Below are 27,188 nucleotides of genomic sequence, written 5' to 3' on the forward strand. Positions count from 1 at the left end.
GCAGATTACATTCTTGAATGGGAGCTGTGCCCAATAGAACTACTGAACAGTAGTTCACTGGGGAGCTGTAGTACAGCCAGGTTTCACCTGGGCCTTCATTTCCAAAGCTGTTTAATTCAGTTTATCACATTTGAGTTTAAAATGTCTCTGTGATTTTATGCTAATTTCATGTACTACCAGTGACCCATTTAACGACAACCTGAAATTAAAACCGATCTTCTTTTTTTTTTGTTAGTTAATGTTCCTGGTCATATCAAGCATGATTCATCATATATCATTTAAAAGACAAAATTCTTGTGACTTTTTCTTTCCGCTAAAACATCTTCTCATTTTTCATTACATCACTATGCACCAACAAGCTGGGAAAAGTAATATAACCAATAATATCATGATTCACTACACCTACACCTTAATATAATTGTATTCTTCCATTTATTAGCCTTTAAAAAGCCGGGTAACACTTTCCTAGAGTGTTATAGAAGACGATAGAGGAGTATCTCAGTAGTTACAAACTATATTTATTATTGTATTATGCATAAAATAACAAACTATGTGAAAATACTAGTACTACCCAGGATCATTAAAGTCATGTCATACTATTCATTACACAACCCGTATTAATGTCTATTTAGTCCCCACATCTACAGCAATAAAACACCTTACAGGAAGCAGCACAGCATCTAATTCTAGTCTTTGGCGCCCTCTAGTGGTTTTACCTGCAACAGCTCTTGCTCTTCATTTTCCCTAGAAGCCTAACCTAAAAGCAGAAGCCTATTGAACACCAGCTCCCACACACTGCTGGATGAGAATGAGTCACCTGATGTCTGTCATGTTTGTGCACTTGTATTTAAACTTTGTCTACGTATAAATATGTAGGGTAGTTTGGGGCGTCTGGGGAGAAGCCCCCAGCGTAAGACCCCGCTAACCCATAACCATTTAATTTTAAACTAGAATATTTTAGTGCTGTTCTTTGATTAATAATGACATTTTTTAGTCAAGGACTAAAAATGATTTGACATGTTTTAAACATCTTGTAAAACCTAATGACAAATTGATTATGGGGGGGCTTCAGCTTTTTCTGAATGTTTTTTGGGTAACACCCTATTTGGATAGTCCACTTTAGATGCTTTGTAGACAAATTAATTTCAAGTTACATTCAATTAAATATCTACTAAATTCACCATAATTTTCTTTAAATCTCTCATCTTGACCCTAACCTTAACCTCAACCCAAAACCTAAACCCAACCCTCAACCCTGGTCCAAATCCTAACCCCCCCACCGTTTGGAATCGACTGAGTTTCACCAATTAACACTTTGAACATCTGCAGATAATCTACAGGGGACTATAGTGGACTATCCAAATGAAGTGAGACCTTTTTTGTGCTACAAAAACAAGAATGTGTGTAACTTTATGCATCATCATCTTATATACAATAAACTCTGAAAACCAAAAGTGGTGAAAACTTTCATGCTCAGACAAAAAGTGCACCCTTCAATAAATGACTCTGACTTTACTGAAACAAAGCTAACAACAATATATTTTAGTGTTGTAGTTACATCCAGTTCACATTTCAGATCAGCTCAGTCATTCTGTGAGCAGTTAAGATCAGTATTGAACCTGATGGGGAGAAATTCATAACTAAAACACAGTTTTGAAATTTTGCTTGTTTTATGGAAACCCATAATGGGACTGGACAGGACCCAATAAAGTTGGCGCTGAAGGGCCCTTTTATTGTTTGCCAGGCATCGCCCTTTCAGCTAGTTGCGTAACAGTCCAGCCCAAACAAATGTAAATAAATACTGTAAAATTATTATAAAAATACTATAAAAACGCATATAACTTCTATATACACTTTATTGCCAAAAGTATTCACTCACCCTTCCAAATCACTGAATTCAGGTGTTCCATTCACTTCCATGGCCACAGGTGTATAAAACCAAGCACCTAGGCATGCAGACTGCTTCTACAAACATTAGTGAAAGAATGAGTCGCTCTCAGGAGCTCAGTGAATTCCAGCGTGGTACTGTGATAGGATACCACCTGTGCAACAAGTCCAGTCGTGAAATTTCCTCGCTACTAAATATTCCACAGTCAACTGTCAGTGGTGTTATAACAAAGTGGAAGCGATTGGGAACGACAGCTACGAAGTGGTAGGCCAGGTCAAATGACAGAGCGGGGTCAGCGGATGCTGAGGCGCATAGTGCGCAGAGGTCGCCAACTTTCTGCAGTCAATCGCTACAGAGCTCCAAACTTCATGTGGCCTTCAGATTAGTTCAAGAACAGTGTAGAGAGCTTCATGGAATGGGTTTCCATGGCTGAGCAGCTGCATCCAAGCCTTACGTCACCAAGCGAAATGCAAAGCGTCGAATGCAGTGGTGTAAAGCGCCACCACTGGACTCCAGAGCAGTGGAGACGTGTTCTCTGGAGTGACGAATCACGCTTTTCCATCTGGCAATCCGATGGACGAGTCTGGGTTGGACGGTTGCCAGGAGAACGGTACTTGTCTGACTGCATTGTGCCAAGTGTAAAGTTTGGTGGAGGGGGGATTATGGTGTGGGCTTGTTTTTCAGGAGTTGGGCTCGGCCCCTTAGTTCCAGTGAAAGGAACTCTTAATGCTTCAGCAGACCAAGAGATTTTGGACAACTTCATGCTCCCAACTTTGTGGGAACAGTTTGGGGACGGCCCCTTCCTGTTCCAACATGACTGTGCACCAGTGCACAAAGCAAGGTCCATAAAGACATGGATGAGTGAGTTTGGTGTGGAAGAACTTGACTGGCCTGTCCTGACCTCAACCTGACAGAACACCTTTGGGATGGATTAGAGCGGAGACTGTGAGCCAGGCCTTCTCGTCCAACATCAGTGTCTGACCTCACAAATGCGCTTCTGGAAGAATGGTCAAAAATTCCCATAAACACTCCTAAACCTTGTGGAAAGCCTTCCCAGAAGAGTGGAAGCTGTTATAGCTGCAAAGGGTGGGCCGACATCATATTAAACCCTATGGATTAAGAATGGGATGTCACTCAAGTTCATATGTGTGTGAAGGCAGACGAGCGAATACTTTTGGCAGTATAGTGTAAGTGAGAGTACTGAATGAAAAACTCATGGAAGATAAAATTTAGTAACTTTTTATTTCGGCTCCAGTGTTACAAACTGTAGCAGCATTTTCACAAATCAATAAACATTTTGCATCTACGTTACTGTCTCCATTGTAAAGTATCTTTAGTACTCTAGATGGCACTCTGTATTCAATATTCCTTCCGGTTTTGTGCGCAGAGAAAGCAGCTGTGTCCAATGGTTGGAGTCTTATTCTTCAGTTGTGAAAATGCAGGTTTTGGAAGGGTGTGGCAACCCTGTTGCACTCACAAATAAAACATGAAACGGACACGCATGAAGACTTATACTTTCCTACAGCCAACAGCGCAGAGACAGATGTTTCACAATGAATCGATCACAGAGTGAGCCAGACGAGAATTACAGAAATAGAGAGTTAGTTAACACACATTAACAGAGTACAGCATAAAGCAATCTGACAGCAGATATAAAGATTGAGACTAAAGATCAGGTTCTGTGCAGTTATAAACAATAAATAAAATAGCCATCGTTAAAGGAATGGTTTGGCAAAAAAATCTAATTTCGACAATTTGCCACTTGTAGTTGATGTAGGTGATCAGCCAAGACATGAGCTACAAGGTTAATGCTGCTAAGAGACACTAGAAGTCAGTAGTCACCCAAATCTTTTCTGTAAAAACATCCTCAAAACTTCTTATAACCCACTCAAACTGCATTCAGATCTTCAATAAGGTCACACAGACTGGCTGATGTGGTTAAGGACACAATGACAATGAGAACTACAAAAATGAACACAGCGTTCGACAACAAGGTGAGTTTTTGCTCATTTTTGCACTTCACAGTAGGTCATAATGTGTCCTAGACCCCATCAACAAGTCTGTCTGGCCTTAATGACGGCCAAGGTGTGGGTGAGAAAAGTTGTGAGGATGTATTTACCGAAAGGATCTGGGTAACAATTTGGGTGCCTATTGACTCGTGTTTGTCAGCAACGTTAGCCTCATATCTCCAGTTCTAAACTAGGCAAAACTTGGACAAAATATCTCAGCTGATCAACTAAACCCGGGATAAGTGTACAATTGTGTAAATTAAAATTTCCACCATATCATTTCTTCAAGTTCTACCTTAAATACTTATTTCATGGGCTAGAAAAGCAATTCTATACCAGGGCTTCATAGCCACTGTGCATTTAATACAAGCTAAAATCAACACACATAAAAACAAACAGAAAAAGGCAATTTAAGGCTCCTATCTAAGGAAACATTCAGGGCTATTGCTGATAAGTACATTCTTAAAATAACAGCTTGGTCAAAAAAGCTAATGTTGCTAAGAGTGAATGAATGAACAGCATTAGGCAAATTGGGTCATGCTAATGGCTACTAGTTTGGCTACTAGTTTGTTGTTAGCCATGTTAGCATGTTTGGTTGAGCTATTCCTTTTAACAACATTAAAACCACTACTTTATGTCAGCTGTTTTTTATGGTGGCATCTGTTTTCAAGCTACGCTGTGTGTGAGTGAGCATTTAAAGTAAGTCTTTGGGTCTTTGAGTATAAAGTAATTAATGTGCTTCAAAAAAAATGCATTTAGCGAATGAAACACTAAACCAGCGTTTAATCAAAGGCAAACAAACAAATCTCCTCGGATTCACAGATTCCGGTGGAATTTAGAGGAATGTCTAACACTTCCGAGCCGTTCGGGGACAGAAGTCTGGGAAAAGGGCGGCAATGGGAACAGGAAGTGGACAGAGGAAGGACCCTCTGCCAAGCCATTTGAACCAGCCTCAACACCAAAACCTCGCAAACCCACCAACATCCCTGTCAGTTACCCATAGTTATCATGGGATGAAGCTGCATAGATCATAGAAACACATCAGATCCAGACGGTCCACAAGTAAAGGGGATGACTGTATCGTGATGTGCTAAAAGGTTATATTTCTTCTGACTTGCTACAAGGTCAGTCTGAGACGTTACTTTGATCATTACTAAATATGTACACGTGAACAATATCTTAGACTCTGTAAATGAAGAGTGAAATAAGAAAATACAAAAGCTAAAGCCTGACCGATGTATCAGTCGGCTGATAAAATCTGCCGATATTATCGGCATCAACAAAAATCCCACAAATAAAGCGGCAATATTTTTTCTTACAATAGAACGACATTTTTCTTTTTCATTTTTAGCTCAAACTTGATATTGGTGCCAATTTTCATACTGGCCGGGCTCTAATAAAGACGTGGGATGAGGCATCCATGCATTTGGTGAGTGCATTTACCATTAGACTGTTGGTCCCCCACTGGAACCAGCATACACATGCTCTAAAATAAGAGCTAAATATCCAAAAAATAAAGAAAAAGCTGCCAGTGCTGACACCTCTCAGTTATATAGTACAATATATACAATATTACACTTCCAAGGACTTTATACTGTTGTGCGTGATTTCAGTGCAAAGCACTCAATGCTCAAAGGCAGACTCTTGAGCCAAGTCAACATCCATTACGAATGGGAGAAGGCATCTAGATATAGGATCTAGAGACACACAAGCTTTGCAATTAGGAGAAAACAGGATTTTTGTTGTACTGCATATTCACAAACAGGTTTTTGTACCTTGCTATGGAAATATCACTCAAGGCTTGTGGGTTGTAAGGGCAGATATACGCACTTTGGGCCAGTTTCCCACACATGGATTAAGTACCAATGAAGAATCACCACTAGGAGGTCTTTTTAGTCTAGGTTTAGGCTTAATCTGGGTCTGGGAAACCAGCCCTATATGTTTAACTAACTTCAATGTTTTACTGAAAGAGGCCAGAGAGAGTAAAGCACACAATTCTATCAGTACAAAACTGACAACTTCAACAAACACTGATCAGAACACTGATCAAATTCCTAGCGTGGTCCCGGATTAAGCAATTAAGATCTATTCAGTCAAAGCCCACTGCTGTAGCTGTTGGTGCTAAGCAGCCATTACAGTGGCATAGCCTAAAACATGCTTATAATTTGTCCGGAATGGTTAAGTGCTTAATCGTTAGGTGTCATTATCACTCACAACAGTAAAACATACTGAAATAACTTAAATTAACCACTTGTTAAGAGTTTGAACTCCAGCACGTCATTGCAAAAATCAGAGGCCTTCAAAACCGGAGCTTGAATCCAGTATCCGGATCGGGTGGTAATCAGTTTTTTCAGATTTTGTAAAGACTTGCAGACGAGACACTAGGCTGCCAATCAGTGACATCAACAGTTACGGAGAATTCCACTGATTTTTCAAAATTTCTGTATCACTGAGATGTAGACAAAGTCATTCAGAGTGGTTTGTTGTAGACAAACATACAGTGGTGCTGGCAGGAAACAGAGGTCACAATGTCTACAATGCAAACATAGCAGTTTCATCTACTATCCAAAACTACTGTTGAATACTGTTAAATTCTGGCATTAGACAACTTATTCATCATGTAATATATTTCTGTGACGTAGCTTCCAGAAGCCATTAAAAGCTTCTGCCGTCTGGTTCCTAACACCACCACTCTGAACAAAGCTAAGTCTGCAAGTTTCTCTACAACGGAGCATTTCACACCAAATCACTCTGAATGACTGTGTATATAGTGACCATTTAATTACGCAGAAAAAAGTGGAATTTACCTTTAACTGAAAACTGGATTCAAGGTCAGGATTTTGGAGACTTCTGGCCTAAATCCAGTTCTCTCTTTACGCTAGTACATTAAAATAATTTTTTAAAAGTACATATACATTTGAAGGTGTAAAATGCCGTAGTTAATAACGAATCTGACTAGGAAATGCGGTGTAAAATCTTTATCTTCTTTGGACCCGTCAATTGCACAAATATTGTCGCTGTCAGAACAAAACCTCATATTGCCAAAATGGTAACTTTATATCAGAAGATAAAGCATTCATTTTGGGCAATTTATGTTGGACTGTTAATCATACAATGCAAACGATAACTGGAGTTTTCAAATTAGGCAAAAGAGTAAAAAAAAAAAAGAAAGAAATTAAGAGGTTTTTACACGACAGCAACGATATTATTAATTGAAATCGATGGACAATATTAGTCATTGAAGATAAATGCCTCAACCTGTAGTAAAGACTGCCTTTTGCCAAAGAAGAGCACTTTTCTTAAAAACACACTTGTTCCGTATTTGTCATGCAGCAGAACTGGGGGATGTGTTGTGTTAAACAGTCCTTTATAAATACTCAGATGACCTTCCGAAGTCTGGAGAAGCAGAAGCCCTGGAAATCTGAACAAAAAGAAATAAATACAAATTTCCTACATCAAATTTAAAAACACGGGCAAGGCTAAATGTATTGCCGTCTCTTGTTACCATAGAAACAGAGGGATTGGAAGGATGTGACTTTGGGTCTGATTCCTGTGGCACACCTACTGGTCACACCATCACGGCACAACATGATCAATTTAGTGGCAATGGTGCACTTACTGTGATGTGCAATGACTCCAAGAATAAAGGTAGTACAAGGCTGCTCTGGCAGAATCAGACCCAAAGTGTGGACATCAGACAAACTCAAGTCTGTTCTCATTCTTTTCTTCCTTTCTGTGGGGACGTTTTCGCATGCGCACATTTGTGTACATATTCTTATGTCTAAATATGTTTCCTGCTTGTAACAGCAATAAATTCTTCCAATAAATAAATATTTCATCTGAGAAAACAGAACCAACAACGTGATTACGAAAGGAGAGGAAGTGCTCGTTCCATCACAAGCGGATGTCTACATTCTTCTTTTCCATTTTTAGAGTTGAACTTCATCTGTTTTGAAGAGAACTTGGGGCAATTTTATGCACACAGTGTGACAAAGACAAACACGGTTGGTCTTCCCACCGTCTTCTCTCTGTGTAGCGCTGATTCTGTCCTGAGGGCTCTTTATGAAGCCCCAAGAGTGGACAGTGTCAGTAAACTTAACCCCCTAGTGGTCCTCAAACCTGTTTCTGGAGTGTCCCTGTCTGGTATATTTTAGTATTTAGAAGGGCTTGTTAATTGACCTATCCAGACTCCGCCCACAAAAGCAGACTTTCGTAGTAACTGTTATTAGGTTGGATGAGCTCTACAGAAGACGCGCAGGCTATGACATTAACTTAGCTAGCTAGCAAACCTTAAAGTGCTAGTCAGTCAATGTTCAAACATTATGATTAGCTTATCAAGTTTGTGTTTATCTCCAAAACAGATTACACAACCATCTACCACAAGAACCTTTACTGTCCTATGCAATAGTTTGAATATCCCTGGTCAAAACACATAGATTTGTTGATTTTCTATGTGAAGTTCTGCAGTACTTAAATATTATACGCTGTTTAAAACAGTGTGAAAAAATGGGTACCACCTTAAAATGAGACTACCCTTATAAAGTGTTTATGAATTATGAGTTTAAAAATAGCTTGTTCATGGTTATTATTTAGGTCATACACTTTTTAAAAAGGCATTCATAAACAGTTATAACACATTAATAAAAAGGGCAAAAGTGAGAAGTTATATCTGATGAATCTGAATATATGATGAAACTGAGTTTAATGCTTACTGATGAAGACAAAGTAAGATCAGTAAACATGAAAATCTGAGTTTTAGAAGTATAAATGAACAACTGTTCACTTTTAGGCAAACAACAGGTCAAAGTTGCCCTTTTTATTTGTGTTGTAACTGCTTATTAATGCGGTCTTTAAAAAGGTCTTTATGGCCTAATTCATAACCATTAAACAAACTCATTTTAAACCATTAATGAATGCTTTATAAGGGTAGTCTTATTTGAAAGCACTTAGAAAATCAACAAAACATTCATCATAATTTGATGCCCAAACCTGGGAATTTCTGTGAATGTTCTGTAAAGCTTTTACAACCTCACAACGACAGCTATAACAACACACTTGTGGGCGGAGCACAGACAGATCATTTAGCTGATTGGCTGGATCAGGTATGTTGGCGCAGGGCAGGTTACTCCAGGACCAGGATCAGGAACCACTGCCCTAGCCTCATGTTGGCCCGGTCTTGTCTGCCTCCCTCGACAGTTCCAGGCTGTGCTGCTCATGCTGGGTCAAGAAGTACTTGAAGAACTCATAGACAGACCACGCGATTGCTGTGGAGGGCATCTGGTAGATGACCCTCGCCCTCACGCCCTTGAAGAAGGCCGGCAGGCCACCCAACCGGTAGACCGTCCTGAAGGCGTTGGCCATGCCCGAGAGGTGGCCGCTCACATGCGCCGAGCTGAGGGCCACGTTCTCCTGCGTGTTCAGGAGGGTTTTGCAAACATCCAGCGGCGTGGTGACCGCGGCCGACACCGCTCCGGCTGCCGCACCCGAAAGAATGTGTGTCCCAGGCCAGTACTGCCGCTGAGGGTTCAGCCGCTCCTGCATGAACTCGTAGGTGATGAAGTGCACAGCCTGGAAGGGAATGTTCATGGTGAGCTGCGTGCTGTAGCTGCGGTAGAAGGCGGCCAGGCCCTCCTTACGACTGACCGTCAGTACGCAATCCCAGAGGCCTCGGTAGGGGGAGTTATACATCTGCATGCGCTGCTTTACCACTGAGGAAGGAATAAAAGGGAAAAGATTTATTTGGGGGTCTCTTATGCTACATATTTCTTGTATATGTGTATAAATCACTTTTACATGATCTCTCTCTAATCTTTAGAATGAAACAGGATGTTTTTGTTACTGCGCCTTTAAGACTAACGTATGTAAATGAGTTCAGATTGGCTTCCTTGTACTGTGTTTCATTCAAAAGCAGACTGAAATAAACAGACACTGGAATAAAGACAGTACTGCCACACCCTTTCAGAAGTCTGGATTCTTTGGAAGGTTACAGTAATGACTCTGCTTCCTGACTGCCAGGAACAACTTAACATCTAATAGACTTCCTTAATATCTTAACAGCTTTTATTCCTTCACATTTCCATTAACTGCTACAGGTGACGACCACGATGATGAATGCAAAATGGTGTGTTTTTGAAGCTTAATCTTCATATATGGAATGTATACACCGGGTACACGTTTATGAATCTTAAATGATGTTTACATATTTAATCTAAATTCAGCTATCCATGATATGTACCCTTTAAAACATGCATTCCACCTTGGGGAAAAAAAGCCCTGAAAAGTGCTCTGTGAAATACTACAATGACTTAGAGTGGTACCTTCAGCAGGATTCATAACTGCATCATGGAGCACAGTCGCTACACTTCCTGCAAGCCCTGAGAGGAAGAAATGATTCATTTTAAGAGCATTGCATTACTTCTTCAAATTGCTTTCATGTGGACAATCAGTAATGTGCTTACTCATGGTGACACTACAGTCATACGCACCATTGGCAATGTGGCTGTTGCCTCCGTTCTGAATGACATCGCTGAGGCTGCGCTTGATGCGCTCGTAGCAGGCGAAGTAAAGGGCGTGGGCGGGGCCGGCCCCCAGCACAGTGATGTTGAGGCCCCTGAGGGGCCGCAGGAGGCCCTCAGTTCTGACAATCCTCCGCAGCGCTCCATACACACTTCGGTACTGAGCCTTCGGGTCTGGCTGTAAACTCTGCATACGGGTCTGCGGAAAGGACACAACGACAAAATACAGATACATAAATAATTACATGGTTATGTAACGGATTACATTTACATTCCATTTACAAACTGTATAGACAGGTTTTGTGACTGCGCTTCTGACTTTTTTGGCTTGGTTCAGCATCAAATGATGTCAAAAATATGGCAAAATTAAAAGTTTTTGCTTGCATAAAGCACAACAATTACATCTTCAATTTAACTCAGAATAAACTAGAATCAGTTTGGCCGTGGCCAGTTCCCACATACTAGCCCTGTTATGTCATGTGAGCTAGCTGTCTACTTTGGCTAGGATCGCACTGAGTGATTGCTGAAAGGAAGGACCATCATACCCATCGAGAGAGAGCAAGGCCAGTTATGCTCTCTTGGACTCTCTGCCTCAGATGGCTGTGGCATTGCCGGGGCTCAAACTTGCAATCTTTTAGAGGGTTGCACCAATTTCAATGAGCTACTAGTGAGAAATAATATAACAAAGCTGCATTTGCTAACTCGATATATCGCAATAACTGCCTTCTTAACAGCACAACTGTAAGTTAATAAGAACAATGGAGAGAAGGACTAACCCAAAACCCACACGAATGGTAAAGTCATGCCACGCCAAGCTGATCCAGAGCAACAATCAGAATTAAACAATAGAGAATTTAAACACTCTTTTGGGCTTTATGGGAAAAATCCCAAAATCATTCAAACCCAAACGTCCACTTCCTCCACAGTAACAGAATGTCTGTGAGAGTTGGCAGTTTTTTGGACACAAATGTTTAAAACTTGACTGTCCCCTGATTTCTACAAAAAAGATTTTACACACATTCTTTAGAATGGACAGATGCTTTCTGGGAAAAGAAAAGGACATTTTATTGTTAATGAAATGACGGGAAGGAAACAGAATCAATATGCAGAGAGAGATAGGGCAGCCCATCTCTCTGACTGCACCACGTTTCACTGCTGTAATAAAAACATGCTTTGTGATGTGTGAACGATTTGGCATGAGGGTGGATAAAGGCGGCGGAGAACAGGCCGGATCAGGGCTAAGAACGACAAACACTGCTGAGAGGCAAATGGGCACAAACAGCTGTTACTTCTTCTCAAACCCCATATTGGCCATTCAGAGAAAAGCACTGGAGCTGGATGCAGGTTACCTCCCAAAAGGTATAAAATTGGATGCTCTGGAAAAGGCTGCAACTTCCACACCACTCCAGTGGGATAAAAAGCTTTAGGGTTACTGAAAGAGGCTTTGCAAGACCAGTTTGGCAGTATGTGGAATTGCATGGTTGCACAGAAAGATGGCACATTTGCAGAAGTGTGGACCCAGGTTATAAATGTGGACATTTGATAAAAATAACAATTCTTTCAGCCTAACGTGGTAAGGATTGCGGACATTGTTGATACAGAGGCTATTCAGTAATGAGGTCAATTTATTCACATCAAAGCAGTGAAGGGTTACCGGGTTTACTGAGATCTACTGAGCTTTCCAGTCCACGGACACAGACATGGTTCCAGCATCTCAGTCTATTAGCAGAGCCCAAGACTGTTAGGGACGCTGGGTTTCAAGACTGAAGTTAAATATCATTGTACATGAGCTGAAGTACAGTTTGAAATATGATAGAGTCAAGCAATGTCAGACATTACTTTGCCACTGATAATGGACATTTAAGGGAATTGCCAACAATAATTCAAAATGAATGTGTATGTAATTATACAACACATAAAAAACCAACACCAAACCTATTTTCATGCTACAGAAGAAAGCTATAAGAATTATAAGTCGATCAGACTATTATGAACCAACCAATAAACTATACATTAAATGACATGCTTTAAAATTCAGTGATCTAGTCAACCTTCAAACTGCACAGATAACGTACAAAGCACAGAACAATTTACTACCAAACTGTATTCAGAAGCTGTTTGCAGTTTTGATATTACTCTGTATTGTTTAAATGCAGGATTGTACATGATTTAAATAAACTTATTATTACAATTACAATACAACAGTTACTCATATTCACGGATACAGAAGGACATAAGTGAAAAACAATCTCCCCAGCCATCCTGGTATGCAAAACCAAAACCACACTCTGCGCAACCATCACTGTTTTAAACATCCTCTTGCAGTCTGCAATCTCCCACTTTCTTTCCAGCAATCCTCACAATTACAGTAAACATCAAGCTAAAACACAGCATCTTCTCTATTCTGTAATTAGAGAGTGAATAACTTTACCACAGATTACCCTGTGAAGCAAGATAAGCTAACCGCATCCACTTCACCATTCTTTTCCTCTTTATTCCCCTAATTCCCCTTTATTTGTAGCTTCACACTAGCTCAACTTCTTTGTGTCTAACAAGTTTGAGCTTACCTCCTAAAGACATTACACATGATGCGCACTCCTGCTTAAGCACCCATAAACCATTATCAAACATGGAGATATGCTGTATTGCCACTTATTATGATTATTATGTATGTGGGATGTTTCATAACAGACTGCAGGCACTGAGCTGGAGCAAGAGTAACCACAAGTCTAATACAGGTGAATACAGTGATACCCTTCAGCTTCAAGTTCAAAGTATCTTCCTTGGTATGAAGAGCAGGTATCGGCTATAAATGATTGGCGTTTTAACACCTGATGAGTGTTGACATTGCCAGGGCTTCTGACAGATCATGGTCAGCTTTTATCCACACTAGCCTCACTTAGTATTTCCAACGATGTACTATTGACCTCACGTAGCTGTCTGCTGGGAAGACAACAAACTGTGTAATGAGGGAAACTCAGGCTGGTGTGCCCAAAGGGTTGATTGTTATCCCCTCTTCTTTTTGTCCTCTGCATGAATATGCTGGATCAGATGTTGCCTTATTGTTTGGAAGCCATTAAGTATGCAGATGACCTGACCTTCTCTGAGCTGTTAATAGCTTTTCCTGTTCAAACGCAAGCTGCCGTTGATGCATTCATTCCGGTGGGCCAGATTTTCTGCCTTTCAGCAAATGCTCTAAGAAAGAGCTGGTGATCAGTTTTAGAAAACCTCATAACAGACCTGACCAGTCTTCTCCTGCAGGGTCAGGGTGTGGAATCCTTAAAGCTCTTAGGTGTCCAGATCAACTTAGACCTTAGAAAGGATAACCACATTACTTACATTACCAATAAAGTCCCAGCACTGATTCATTATCTTAGGGTGTGTCGCTTCATGTATATCTGACCTTCATCCAGCCTGTTCTGGAGCAAGCTTGTTCGAGCAGGCCTATCTCAAGACATTGTGAAAGAACTAAAATCCTTTCATGCTGTAGACTCACTGGGCAAACATATGGGCAAAACAGTGGAAGCTACCAAAAATGAATCTGACGAGATTCTACAGGCTCTACGAGTCCCTTCCATGCATTTTTACCTGCACAATTGAATCACTATCCTTAACAGAGCAGTAAGCAATACATGCAACCCTAAACTACAGCAAAAGGCACCCGGTATATTTTTCCCCAAGAGCTTTTAAACTATGAGTGAATCTTTCTTCACATTCAAACTTTATACATTTGTTTTTACAGCATGCGTTAAGCATATTTAAGTGAAATGTATACTGTATGTTTGCATTGTATTGCCGGATATTTAAAGTGCTCTATCTTAGACCTGACTTGATGTTTCATTTGGAACATTTTATATTTCATGCACTTTCGTGTCATCAAACAATGTTTTGATGAACCTGAATCTCGACTTCTCAACAAGGTGATAAAATTTGTGGCCTGTCACAAATATGTGTGATATTCTTTCCCGCACAACATTAGCGATGTCCATTCTGACTATTTTTGATATTCGAGTGTACATAGGAGTTAATGGATGGATCTTTGGTTAACCTTGGGGACTTGGGGGCCAAAATCAACCTACAGATGTAGGCTTATACCTTAGCAGCACACAGAGCAATACATTTGAAAACATTTTATTATTCAAAAATAGCCAAAGAAAGTCAGCAGGTTTTTTTATGTTAGGTGGGTAAAAGATGAAATAATGAGCTAAACCATAGCATGTACACAGTTGGCGAGGTGTCGTGTTCTATACGAGGTCTTTTCTCCTCAGTGGACGACGTGTCAATGTGTTAGCCAACGGCTGGGTTTACATGCAAAGATTTTTGCCAATCCGAACGAATACATTCCGATTACAGATTAAGACTGAGGTGTTTATATGAACACTCTACTCAACAATCTGATGAAAATCTTCGTTTATATGCTCACTACAAGTAATCCGATCCAAAATGACACGCATGCGTGGAGTACCACTTAGAGTTAACGTTACCATGACAGCGAGCATCACGTGAGGTCCAGTCAGAGTGAGATGAGTTTCCAGTTGGCGCGCTGGAGTTTTTAATTACTTTAAAATGATGTCAGACTCAGGAAAACGTCCTTCACATGTCCTTATTAAAGAAGGCCGAGAGGAAGACGTCGTGTTCTGAGACACATAAGCTGGACGTCCGTCCCACCGCCATCTTTTAAAGATCAGAGCATAAACTTGGTCTCCTCTGCAGACCAGTTTCTGCTCCCCTTATGTTGAACGTTCTAAACTTTTGCCGGTTTATGAGTTCTCTGCTTTTGCTATGACACGACGCACATGCGGAGAATGTACTTACACGGTCCGATTGGAAATGTAATCCGATAAAGGCGTTTACATGGCTATTATTCTTCTATTTAATGGATTATTTACAGGATTACCCACCTCGTTCAATAGAAATTGTATTCCGAATATCCTCAATCGGCCTAGACTATTCCGATTGAAGTGTTTACATGGACGCATTCTATTCCGATTGAGCTATAAGTCGGATTATTAACGGATTATCAGGCTGCATGTAAACGGGGCTGATGTGTTAAAGAAATATCTTCTCATCTCACATCAGCTGACTTATTTAGCCTAGTTAGCATTAGAGCTAAGCATCATGTCCTTAACACATCATTGGCAACACACTCACGTTATGGCGCTTGTGCTTTGTAGTAGCAAAGCATAATATGAACTACTTACTTATACAAGTTAATACATAACATTTTAGAGTCCTGTTAAAAAACATAACATCGCCACTTCACTTAATTGCTGGCAAGCACATTTTCTCCATCTCCGTCTCCGTGAGAAAACGTTACAAGTACCCAAATAGTGATTTCAGTATTTGAATACGTTCAGTGGTTAAGTGTGTACGTGAGATCCCACTCACATCCCTAAAAAATTACAGCTGGATAGACTTTAATAAATTACTACTAACTCACAAAGACAAAGCCCACTTGTATAAAAATCCCTTTAAAAAGCTAGGTGTACCCAAACTTTTAACGGGCACTGTGGACTGTGTGTGTGTTGGTATGTGTCACTATCCATTGGTGTCTGCAGGCGTCCAGTAGAAATAGTAAAGTAACATGGACAGGCCCTGCACCCTGACCTGGATTGGAATATTGCCCAGACGTGTGTGCGTGTGCGAGTGTGTTATCCTGATCTAGGCTGGAATGATGCCTGGGCTTAAGCCTCTCTGCATGCCAGCCTTCATTCAGTGATTAGTAAGGTGTGGCTTGAAGCTCTAACGGCTGCGTCCAACTCACTTAGCTTTGGAATGCTAATTACAATATTTCTGCTCCAGCATTCTAAATAACCTCCTCCTTTGGGGTCCATCTGATAAACCTTTACTGGCTCATCCTGACTCCTGGACTGGACGCCTTGGATTGCTCCTTTATTTTGGTTGGTCTAATCCTGAGGGTATCCTTATCCTCACTGGCTGCTGGTGGCAGGGCAGCTTCTTAGCGTCCTGACAAACAGGGCGGTTCTTCAGGTCACTGGGGTGGACGCACTGCCAACGAAGATCTAACAGAAATCCAAAAGGCAGCATCATAATATGAACGCAACGGAGCTAGTACTGACAGTAATCTGCCGCCAGAGGAGTTATACTGTGTGCACGTTCGCAACAGCTTCCTGTGTGCTAAAGTGTTTTCCATCACTGTCTAATATATGTTTTTTTTTTATTGCTGGACGTTCTGTGCCCCCCATCCGCTCCAGAATTTGGATCAGTTAGCAATTATTATCAAGCTATTTAATCAGAGGATTGATCAAGTGCAACTGAGGTGCGACTTATATTTCCATCCACGCGTTTTCTTGCTCAAAAAGGTAGTTTGCACCACAAACTGAACAAATATCTCAATTTTAATTTTTGTTAGATCATTAACATTCAGAAATCATGTTACTTACGGCAAAGACTAGATAAAATGGCAGAAATAGACACCGTTTTGCGCTGGCCTGTTCTGTAAAGTGGGCAAATTGGCTAATTTGTTATTCTGCTTCATAGTGGCTGATATTTCGTAGGTTCGAGTTGTACACGGAAACAACTCAAGCTCAAATAAACATTACTTCTCACTGCCCTCTGATGACGTTATAGCCCCAGTCACAACTTCTGCTGGCTCCATAAAGCTCATGGTGTGTCTCAATAAATGCATTTTCTGCTTTCTCTTATTTACATGCATTTGGCTCAACTCCCAATTCATATTCTGTTGACACAAACATATGATTCTGAAAGCTACCCATGGTGGAAAATAATGGCAATCAGCTCAAATAACTGCCATCGGGTGATTACGTACTAACTGTGACAGGCCTTGCATACAATACTAAGCCAAACACTCATTTTAAAACTGAAATCAGTCTAAAACATCACCCCCAATAAACAAACGTTGTCCAGGAAGTGATTCGAAAAGATCACTTCTCAAGCCACGTCATGTAACAATTATTTGTTTGTTCCACTGCAGCAGTGCTATTATTCTTGGTCAAGAATGGGGAATGTGTTCCTGAAAGAGGAGACGAGCTGAAACTGCTCACGATCCTCAAGAAAATAACACTGAATATCTAGTTTATGAAACACAAGAGACTCGTATTCCGATGCTCAAACAAGCCGCACTACTGCATAACAGCATATAAGATAGCACGTAAGTATAGCAGCATGTTAGTAGAAAATAGCCAGATTTCAACAGTACCACGTCACAATGCTGTCTCGATGCCAGTCAGTCATCTGCACTAAGAAGAGCACATAGTCTCGTGTTCGAGATGACGCAACAGAAAGACAAATGGGAAAAAAAAACTGCTTTACACAGAAGAAGCTTCTCAGACAAAAACCGACAAGATAGCAGTGTATTGATAATTCTCATTCAACCTAATGAGACATAGCAGACTCTGTTTGGAGTCATACTCAACTGTGAGTTTAATATGTTACATGTTACAGTACCAAGCTAGACTATGTTTTTGTGGCTTAATGGTGCTCAATTCTGGTCCTGGAGAGCTCAGATCCACACCTGGCTCTTCATTCAGACACCCTTGAAGGCCTAGATTACCTGAATCAGGTGTGTTAGATCTGCAGGACCAGGATTGGGCAAACCTGTTGTAGCTAATCGAAACTAGGCAGATTGGAAACGACAACAATGGATCTGATCCCATGTTAACATCAGATTGATTTCAAGATAAAAAACTACATCCGATCTACAACATGACATTTTACAGATACACAGAATAAAATCATGTGAAATTAATAATGAACTCTAAACGTACTTTCTGACAAAAACTGTTTTGTGCGCTACAACTGAGGTACAATTAGGATGAATGGGATTTTATCAATGTTCTGTAAGGCTGGTCCAACCTAGCAACAGTTTAGATGAAAGGAATAGCTTGTTATGCTCAACATGGTGGCTGTTTACAGGTAACTGCCTGCCTTTTAATAAAAAAAGCCAATCAGCTTGCTGGTAAAGCCGCAAGCAGGAAAAACTCTCACTCCTTGTGGAGACTTGCCCACATGCAGCAGCCAGAACAACCTGAAAAAACACAAATTTCATGCGTTGATTAAGCCAAACTAGGGATGTATCAACACCAATACTGGTATCGGCCTGATGGCGTGCTCATTTATTTGTACTCATACTCACAGAAATTACCAACACCAACATTCTGATACCACCTAAAACCATGTGACATAAGCCTAGTGTACGCTGCCGCGCTAACGAACAATCGACTCAAGCTGGCAGTGAACGAGGGTCTGCTCACACAGAGAAGACTCCAAGTTTCTGTTCACTTTAAACACTACCCTTTTGGCATATTCTCCCCAGACATACACTGTGTGATTTAGTCTGTGTTTAAACAGGCACACAAAAATACAGTCACAATTCTGTTCAAACCAAAGAACAAGATTTCTAAAACCACACAGTGCATATCTGGATTCAGAGGACATTCAACTACAGATTTCTGCTGTCATTGTGCAACAGAAACTGTTGCTGAAACAGATTGATGAGGAGTGAGGATCAAAACTATGAAATGTACCTTTGTACTTTTTTGACATGGAACAAAACCTGCTCTTCTTCACTGCAGCACTACATGATCTAAGGTAACTAATGCAGCTTAACTAGCTTAACCTTTAAGGTACAATATATGGACAAAAGTATCATGACACCTGCATGTTCCACCAACAGGAGCTTTTACGACATCCCATTCTAAATCCAAAGGCAGTAATATGGAGTTGGTTTCCCTTTGCAGCTATAACAGCTTCCACTCTTCTGGAAAGCTTTCTACAAGATTTTGTGGGAATTTTTGCCCATTCATCCAGAAGAGCATTTGTGAGGTCAGACACTGATGTTCGACAAGAGGTCCTGGCTCGCATTCTCTGTTCTAGTTCATCCCAAAGTTGTTTGATGGGGTTGAGGTCAGGGCTCTGTGCGGACCAGTCAAGTTCTTCTACACCAAACTCATCCAGCCATGCCTTTATGGACCTTGCTTTGTGCACTGGGGCTCAGTCATGCTGGAACTGAAAAGGGTCTTCAGCAAACTGTTCCCACAAAGCTGGAAGCATACAGTTGTCCAAAATATCTTGATATGCTGAAGCATTAAGTAATAGATCAATAGATCAGTAAGCTAAATCCTAGTAACTATGAGATTTTTCTCAGATTTTAAATGTTTTTACTTTTTTAAATTTGGCCTTCAGTTTTAGGTTTATAGGTCTCTGTCCACTCAACGACATAGGAGTTAGGTGTTGTATGACTGGTACTAACTGTCCAGGGACAGACTTTCCTAATAAGTACTGCGTCTAAATTCTTCCCCAAAGTCAAGACTTTTCGCTTCGCTTCAACACATTTAGCAGAGGGGTGGAAAACTGTCCCTTTCATTCCTTTACACAGGGAATGGGGGAACTCAAACGCTGGAGGAGCTCAGAAAGGAATCATAGAGGTGAGAAGTGAGCCGCTATGAACAGCAGACTGTTTCCTTTAACCTGGGTTTAGTACAGGACCACGAAACTTGCCTTCTCTCTGCTTTTAACTCTGGAACAGCAATGAAAAACTGGTGCACATTTTTAGCACATAACCTCACAGTCCTGTTGATCTAGTAGGACGTCTTGCTAAACATACATTAAAATGTAACCAGCTATGTGGATTGCTTATGGGAACAAGCCTGGAACTGAATGAGTTAAAGTTCTGGAGCAGAGGTCAGAGTCTCCATTATGTAGGTCGTGGGCGCGCCATCTACATAGTGCCGCCCTTCACATGTGAGAGCGTGATTGAACCCACAGTGTTACACACACCTCTGGTACAGTGAGATAAAGGCCCACACCCTCGCTCAGCCCTGCCACTCCTCCTGACATGAGGATAACAAAAAAAATACTGTGTAAATGTATGCAGCCTCAGTTTACTCTTCCATTTACACTTTACTCTGGAATTGCTTTACATTAGTGTAAGTTAGCATCAAACCCAAAAACAGCCAGATGGTGCATCAGTTTTTGTTTTGTTTTCAATAATAATGAAATGGAACACAAATGAGCCGAGCCTGAGCTTTGTCCAGTCAGGAACAGGGCTGTCACTATTGATTACATTAGCAATCAAGTGATCAGCCAATAACTTTTAAAAATTAAGCAAAAGTTATGCATGTTTCTTTTTTAGAAGGCCAAACAAAAACTGGACCAAACTGAACAATAAGAAACCTTGCATAGCCTTTCAACGACTTCAAAATACTTCACTGGACACCAAGAAGCCTTTAACAAGACTTCAATTGAAAATACATACATAAAACCACTGTGTCAAAATTGCATATAAATGTGTATCCCATCATGCTGGTGTGCAACTGGAATCAGCCATGATTGAAATTGTGACTGTCATAATTGGTTATGTTACTAACTGAGAAATCGATTTATTATTTTGATGATTAATCGAATAATCAGAGCCAAAAAAGGTCAGACAAATAAACTATGCATAGCATTTCAAAGATTCCAAAAGGCTTTGTTGGAAAAGATACACAAAAAGCTTTTTTATATTTCATACCTATGTATATCTGTATATTATCACTGTTGAATAAATAATGCCTTTTTTTGTTTTTACAGAATTTGAAAATTCCTGTTGCATTTCACATTGCGTGAGAAATTAATGAAGATCGGAATGGAAACGCTCCAAAACTACTGTAGAAAAACTTTGCTCCATTTACTTCCTTTCAAAGTTACCAACTTTTTTCTATTCCTTTTCCATTCAAACTAACTAACTTAAGAAAGTAAAGTTTAATCCTTTATGTTTTTTTTAATCAGTAACCAAGTTTAATCAAGTCATCGTGACTAGTCAGAAATCAGCAGAATGAACTGACACTCCTGTTTACTTCTGGCCTGTGAGCCTACGAGTACAGCGTGTTACAGAGATACAATCCTGAAGGGAAGACGTTTCCTTTTAGCTCTTTTGTTTAACTCTGAACCACCTACTGCTACCTAAACAGTGGCACTCATGCTCAATCAAACCAATCAGGAAGCTTCTATTTAGAGTAACTTGCATCATTCATCTTGAGGTATTCAAATACATCGAGGAAATACCTCTATGTCCTTCCTGCAATCAAAAAGCAAAGAGACTGAATGAATGAATGCAAAACAATGAGAATGATAAAACCTTCAGGCTACTACTAAACTGGGCAATCTGTGAATCAGGCGTATCTCAGGCGGATTATTAGACAGTCCAAACAGAGAATAACTGTACTGCACTGTTACACTTCAAACAGGTCTGACAAAAAAAGAAAGACACTCCTGCAAGTGTGCAGGGTGAAAGAGTCCAACAGCTGGGTGAGAGAGTGTGTATAAAGGTTACAGGGAAACGTTTAGGCCAATTTAGGCTCCTAAGGGCTTCAGAAGTACACTCATAAGCACACGCAGAGAGATAACAGCAGCGTTACTCAATTTCCCATCATTTCCTTCATACTGGAATTCCCTGTTTCATTACCCTGTACTTTTACTACCAGCGGAAGTGCTGTTACCATCAAGCTTCAACACGCAGTACTTAGGTTGGCAAAAGCTATCAGGCTGATGTACTTGCCAAGTGCCCCAAATATGAAGCGGGAAGAACTGCACAATGGACTTTTTACCCACTTCTTGAACGAAACTTTGATGTTTTCCTTGTTCCTCTTGAGGATAAACTCAAGCATGACAGAGGGTTTTTTAATGTTGGGTTTTGGACGCTGTTTGTTTAGGTTTCCAGTTTGTCCTCTTTCGCTGGACAGAAGATGTAAACTCAATGACCCTCTAGCGCCGGACGCATTAAAATGACAATGAGTGAAATCTGGGGCTGACTGGAGCAGAAAACGGAAAAAAAAAAAACAAAACAAAAAAAAACACAGAGCGCTTTCAGAGCTGCCTTTACACACCATGAACCATACAGGCAAACTCCGCCACCTTACAGACATCAGGCTGATCAGATTCACTTCAGGTTGGTTTACTTTCTAATGGAAGGATATCCCAGTAAATAACAAGATAAACTTATTCGCCGTTACACCGATTTATACAATGTTATTAAGTAATCGCGTGGTTTTAAGAGGCTTATTACATTCAGTTATGGAACTTTAATAATGGCCATGGAGTTGTAAGTACTCCACAAAACAATGATAAAACTTCATAGGCAAGTCTCAGTAGTGAAAAGGCTAATCACAAAGCAGATTATGAAAGAATCTAGACAGAACTTTGTGCATTAGGTCTCAGGACAGAAAGGTCATATGAGGCCTTTTCTTTATATACAGTGCCTACTATGACGGGTGCTCCAGTCATAAATGATTATGGTTGATTCTGACTTATTTACAGCATAACAGGCCGACTTACACTAGTCAAGGCTCGTGCTGAACGCAGCAGACAACAAAGATGATAGCTTTGTTATAAGATAACCAAAGCTAGTAGCTAGCACTTTGTGGGCTAAATGAATGCCCTGATATGAATATAGTGATGCGGGTAGGCCTAACACATGCACCAACGTGCACTTGAGACGAAGCTGGCAGTACCTCATCAGTCAACTTTTCCACTGGAGACGCTACAGATTGCAGTCTCGATTTCCTCCTCAAACACTTACATATTTTTACACGGCTGACATTTTTGGCAGAAGAATTCAAAAGCAGCCTGAGTGCACTTTGCAGGATCACGTTACTTGCGTCAAACAACTCGACCAAAACAAAAATAAATTCCAAGTAATGTTGCCACGATTGCAGGATTAAACTTGAACACTTGATTTTTAATTGCTTAAAACTTACCTACTATAAATCGGCAATGGTTAGTTAGCAACGTGCACGATAAAGATATATATTTAAAGTCTGATGGACACACCTATTTTCATGTATTTTGAAAGAATGAGAAGACAGAGACAGTGCCATAACTAGGCTAACCACTCTACCTGGCATTAGCTACAACTAAAAATACAAATAATGAATAAGAACTATGATAACAACGATGATATGTTGATACGAAGCCTTTTATTATCTTCTTCGGTTAACTGAATATCCGTTCATGGACGCTTATGGATACACAAATACCAAACTAAGTCAAAACTAGGGATGCAATACTGGCAATGCTATTATCCTTGTTTATTTTTAGGCTTTTAAAAAAAAACACACAAATAAACGTCACAAAATAGTCACAATCGCATCAATTACTTCATTACAAATGTAATCAACAGTATAATAAGGACAGCTAATTCAAATCCTGGCTCCCAACTGCGCTTCCCTACCAACTATCTACCTTCCTTTAGTCTCTTCTTTCCTCCTTTCCACCATTAGGGCTAAAGTGAATAGACAATGTCACTCTTTTTCTCCATTTCACCTCCATCTCCCCCCAAAACGTACATCCACACGTACGCACAGCCCAATTACAGCCCACTTCCTTCCAGGTGAAGTGCAAAGCCGCCTGGTTCATTAGGCGATTACTTGTGTCTGTGAGGCTATGTGCCGTCCAGACACGTAGTATGTGCCTGTCAAATGTGTAGCAGTACAGTGACCAGCACAAAAGGGGCGAATGAACACATTTTGGCAGCCTCGAAGGAAACGGTGACAATAGGCTACGCAAGCGCCGACTGAATAGCCCCGGAGGCTTATCTGGCAGCATGTCAGATCATTTTCATTCCCTGTACTTTGACACTGCTGAGGTTGTGCGATGGACTGTAGTCCAGCAACTTCTAAACGTAGGAGACTAAGGATGCCCGTTTCATTCAGAATCTCTACCTTGACTAGACAGGTCCGAGTCTGTGCTCACACAAGAGTCCATTTACAGAGGAAAAGATACTACAGACCTAGTGTTTCCCCAGAGAGACCACGGAGGCCCAAACACTACCGAGCGAGTTATCAGACAGGCATGAGTCTGTGAATGAACTGTTGTTTTAGGAGCCTGGACTGAGGCTGGTCTGAAGATTAGCGCACACAAAACAGCCTGGCATTTTCACCGTCATCATAAGACTATTGTTTTACACCCAATACAGTAAACATAAGAAAAGAAAGCCTGTCTTTCACGGAATCTGTGGCAAAAGAAACAACAGAGCAACGCTGAATGACATCATGCAGTGGAGTAAAGTGAGACAGAAGAGGAAGGAGAGTTGTTCTCCTTTCAGGAGAAAGACAGCGAAAAGGGATAGCGGTTTGCGGATTTGGTAAGATAGGTTAAGGACAAAGTCCACCACAACCTTCACTCTTTAGTCGCCTGAGCACTCCCTAGACTGTGGTGCAACTCAGTGAGCGTGTCTTAGTAGGTCACAATGATTATAATGTACATAATCAGTCAGAACTTGAATGAAAGTTTAGCTTTAGTACCTTTAGTAAGAAAACTACAAAACTGTTCAAACTAGAGTCCAGTTTTATCTCCACTTCTACACAAGTTGTCCATGATAGAACACTAAATTAGCCGTAATAGACAAGATGTCTATTAAATGAACGATTTCAAAGTAAAAGTTAAGAAATATCCCAGATATTAAAATGAAGTTCCACTGATTCTTCTGAATTTCTGGAGAATTCAGTCACTGAGATGGAAACGTAATTCAGGTTGTTTTGACATGACGTTAGAAACCAGAGGGCAATGCAAATATTGCCATTTTATTTACTATCCAAAACAACCAGTTAACTCCTTAACATTCTAAGCTTATTACATACTAAGGCTTATTATTCATGAACCACAGGGACTTCAATGCAAACTAATGGAACTTTTCTTAGGTTATACTGTGTAAAAAAACTTTGGGCCCACCACTGTGCCCATGGCTTGGTAAGGGGTTAAACTACATATGTCCTTTTTTTTACAGTCTGTAGTGTTTGTATGTAATGTTTATGGTAAAATAGTGATAAATCTGTGTAATTCTATGGGTACTATTTTGACTTACAGTGCTGTGCATGTAGGCCTACACCATTACAGGATTTAAATAATATGTTTTAAGCCAAAACCTTTCTATAAATCTACTGTAAAACAAAGGCTCAGGCATCACGTGGCATATCTATAAAAATGAATGTAATGACTTTCTGTGTGGGAGCTTTAAAAGCATTAAACTCTTCAGACGTCACCACTACAATGAATTCAGACTATAAGTTTCTCTACATCCTTAAAAACAAAGGTTCTTTAGTAAAGACAGTAGTTCTACATGAAACTATGAACACTCAAAGAACCATTTGCATGCTGAAAAGGTTCTTTGCATAGTGAAATTATTATTTAGACTGATAGAGAACGTTTTGTACATGGTTCTCTACAGAACTGTGATTCTATATAACACCAAAAAGGGTTCTGCTGCTGTTAGGATGTCAAGCTTGTAACAACAGAAGAATCCCATTTTTAACAGGTTCTATAAAGAACCATATACAACTTAATCTTCATCACGAAGTGTTTCTATGTATAACTCATGGTTCTCAATAGTCATTCCCTGTACCAAAGAACCCTTGAAGAACCATTTTTCTTAAGAATGTAGAATTAAGCATTAGTGGCACTGCTTATATTGAACCATTTGATCATGCAGAAATTTTGAAAAAGCGGTGGAGTCCCCCTTTAACCTACTGATAATAAAACGCCTTCTGCGTTTAGGATCACCTCTCAATGACAGTGCACTGTCCTGGATCCGGTATCTATTAGTGCAGAGATCCTGCAGTTTAGGCAGTTGGAGCGGCACAGGACCAGACAGGCGTTGAAGAGCCCTGATCTGATCTAACTGATCTAATCTAACTTCGGTTTCTCTGGTTTCTCAGGAGCTCAGTGAAACGCAGCACTCGCATATGAGCAGGAATAATTTCCGGATAGCAGCAGAAAAACGTGCACAGCAACTCGTGCGTTTACTAAAGTCTGCGGACCCAAACCGACCAAACTTTAAGCCAAAACTTTCCCTCAGCAAGTCAGGCTAACGCAGCTGCAGGAAAGCTAAGTTAACTAACCTTCACCTTGGCTCGGCTAGCTAACTGTGCTAAAAAGTCAGCTTCTTATTCGAATTTTCCCGTTCCACCTTAAATGGTGCAGCAGTTACATTCTTACATTCCAGCACTGAATGTAACTGCTGCACCATTTAAGGTGGAACGGGAAAATTCGAATAAGAGGCTGGCAGGAAAGGAAGCCAACTTCAGCCTCGTGCTAAAAAGCAGCCGAATTCACATAGAACCGAGGCAGCGAGTTAGCCGACTGCCGTAGCCGGACCTCAGCACGCCCACAAGGGCGCTGAGCAGCTGGACAGCCAGCCTGAGAGCCTTACTTTGACCGAGTCCACCGGGTACATGACCGTGTGCTCCAGCACTCCCGCCACGGCGCCCGCTGTCATGTGCGTCGCCAGGGAAGCGTGAGGCGGCAGGCTCTCATACTCCTCCGCCTCGGAGGTCTCCGACATCTCCAAGCTGGCCACGACCGGCTCGGTTCGCAACTCCATGCGGGAGGGACTGAGCCGAGAACGAGTTTCTCTCCTCTCTCTCTCTCTCTCTCTCTCTCTCACTCACTCACAGTCAGCCGCCCCGAGTCGAGTCGGCGGGTCCACCATGGCCGCGTTACGGAACAGCCGTGACGTCACGACGTCATTTACGGGGGCGGCACTCAAAACAAATCCAGCCACCAACGAACAACTTTTACTGTCTCTTCTCTCGTTTTTCTCTTTTTTTGACAGTTTTTTGGACACGATTTCATATTATTGATGCATCAACATTCCGTAGTTGCCCCTTCGCTTTCCCGTTTTTAATCCTCGCCTCTCCGCATTCCCAGCAGCTCCCGCTTTGATTCCACGGCGATCCAGAGCAGCCGCTGTACAGTTGATTTGAAGTTCGATTCAGTTCAGCGACTCGGGACCGATTCTTTCGCACAGTGCGTTCCAGTGGA

At 40.9% G+C, this 27,188-nt stretch overlaps 1 protein-coding gene across 1 annotated transcript; it reads right to left on the reverse strand.

Moving 5' to 3' along the window:
• Nucleotides 1–3,111: 3,111 nt before the first annotated feature.
• Nucleotides 3,112–27,113, reverse strand: slc25a37 (solute carrier family 25 member 37). Its single transcript, XM_036578530.1, has 4 exons — nt 26,578–27,113; nt 10,383–10,611; nt 10,215–10,271; nt 3,112–9,605 (listed from the first exon to the last, which is right to left on the reverse strand). Exons 1-4 carry the CDS (start codon nt 26,746–26,748, stop codon nt 9,058–9,060), a joined length of 1,005 nt encoding a protein of 334 aa, XP_036434423.1. The 5' UTR covers nt 26,749–27,113; the 3' UTR covers nt 3,112–9,057.
• Between the last annotated feature and the right edge of the window lie 75 nt (nt 27,114–27,188).

This window comes from Colossoma macropomum, unplaced genomic scaffold (genome assembly GCF_904425465.1).
Source record: "Colossoma macropomum unplaced genomic scaffold, Colossoma_macropomum, whole genome shotgun sequence".
NCBI classification, from domain to species: Eukaryota; Metazoa; Chordata; class Actinopteri; order Characiformes; family Serrasalmidae; genus Colossoma; species Colossoma macropomum.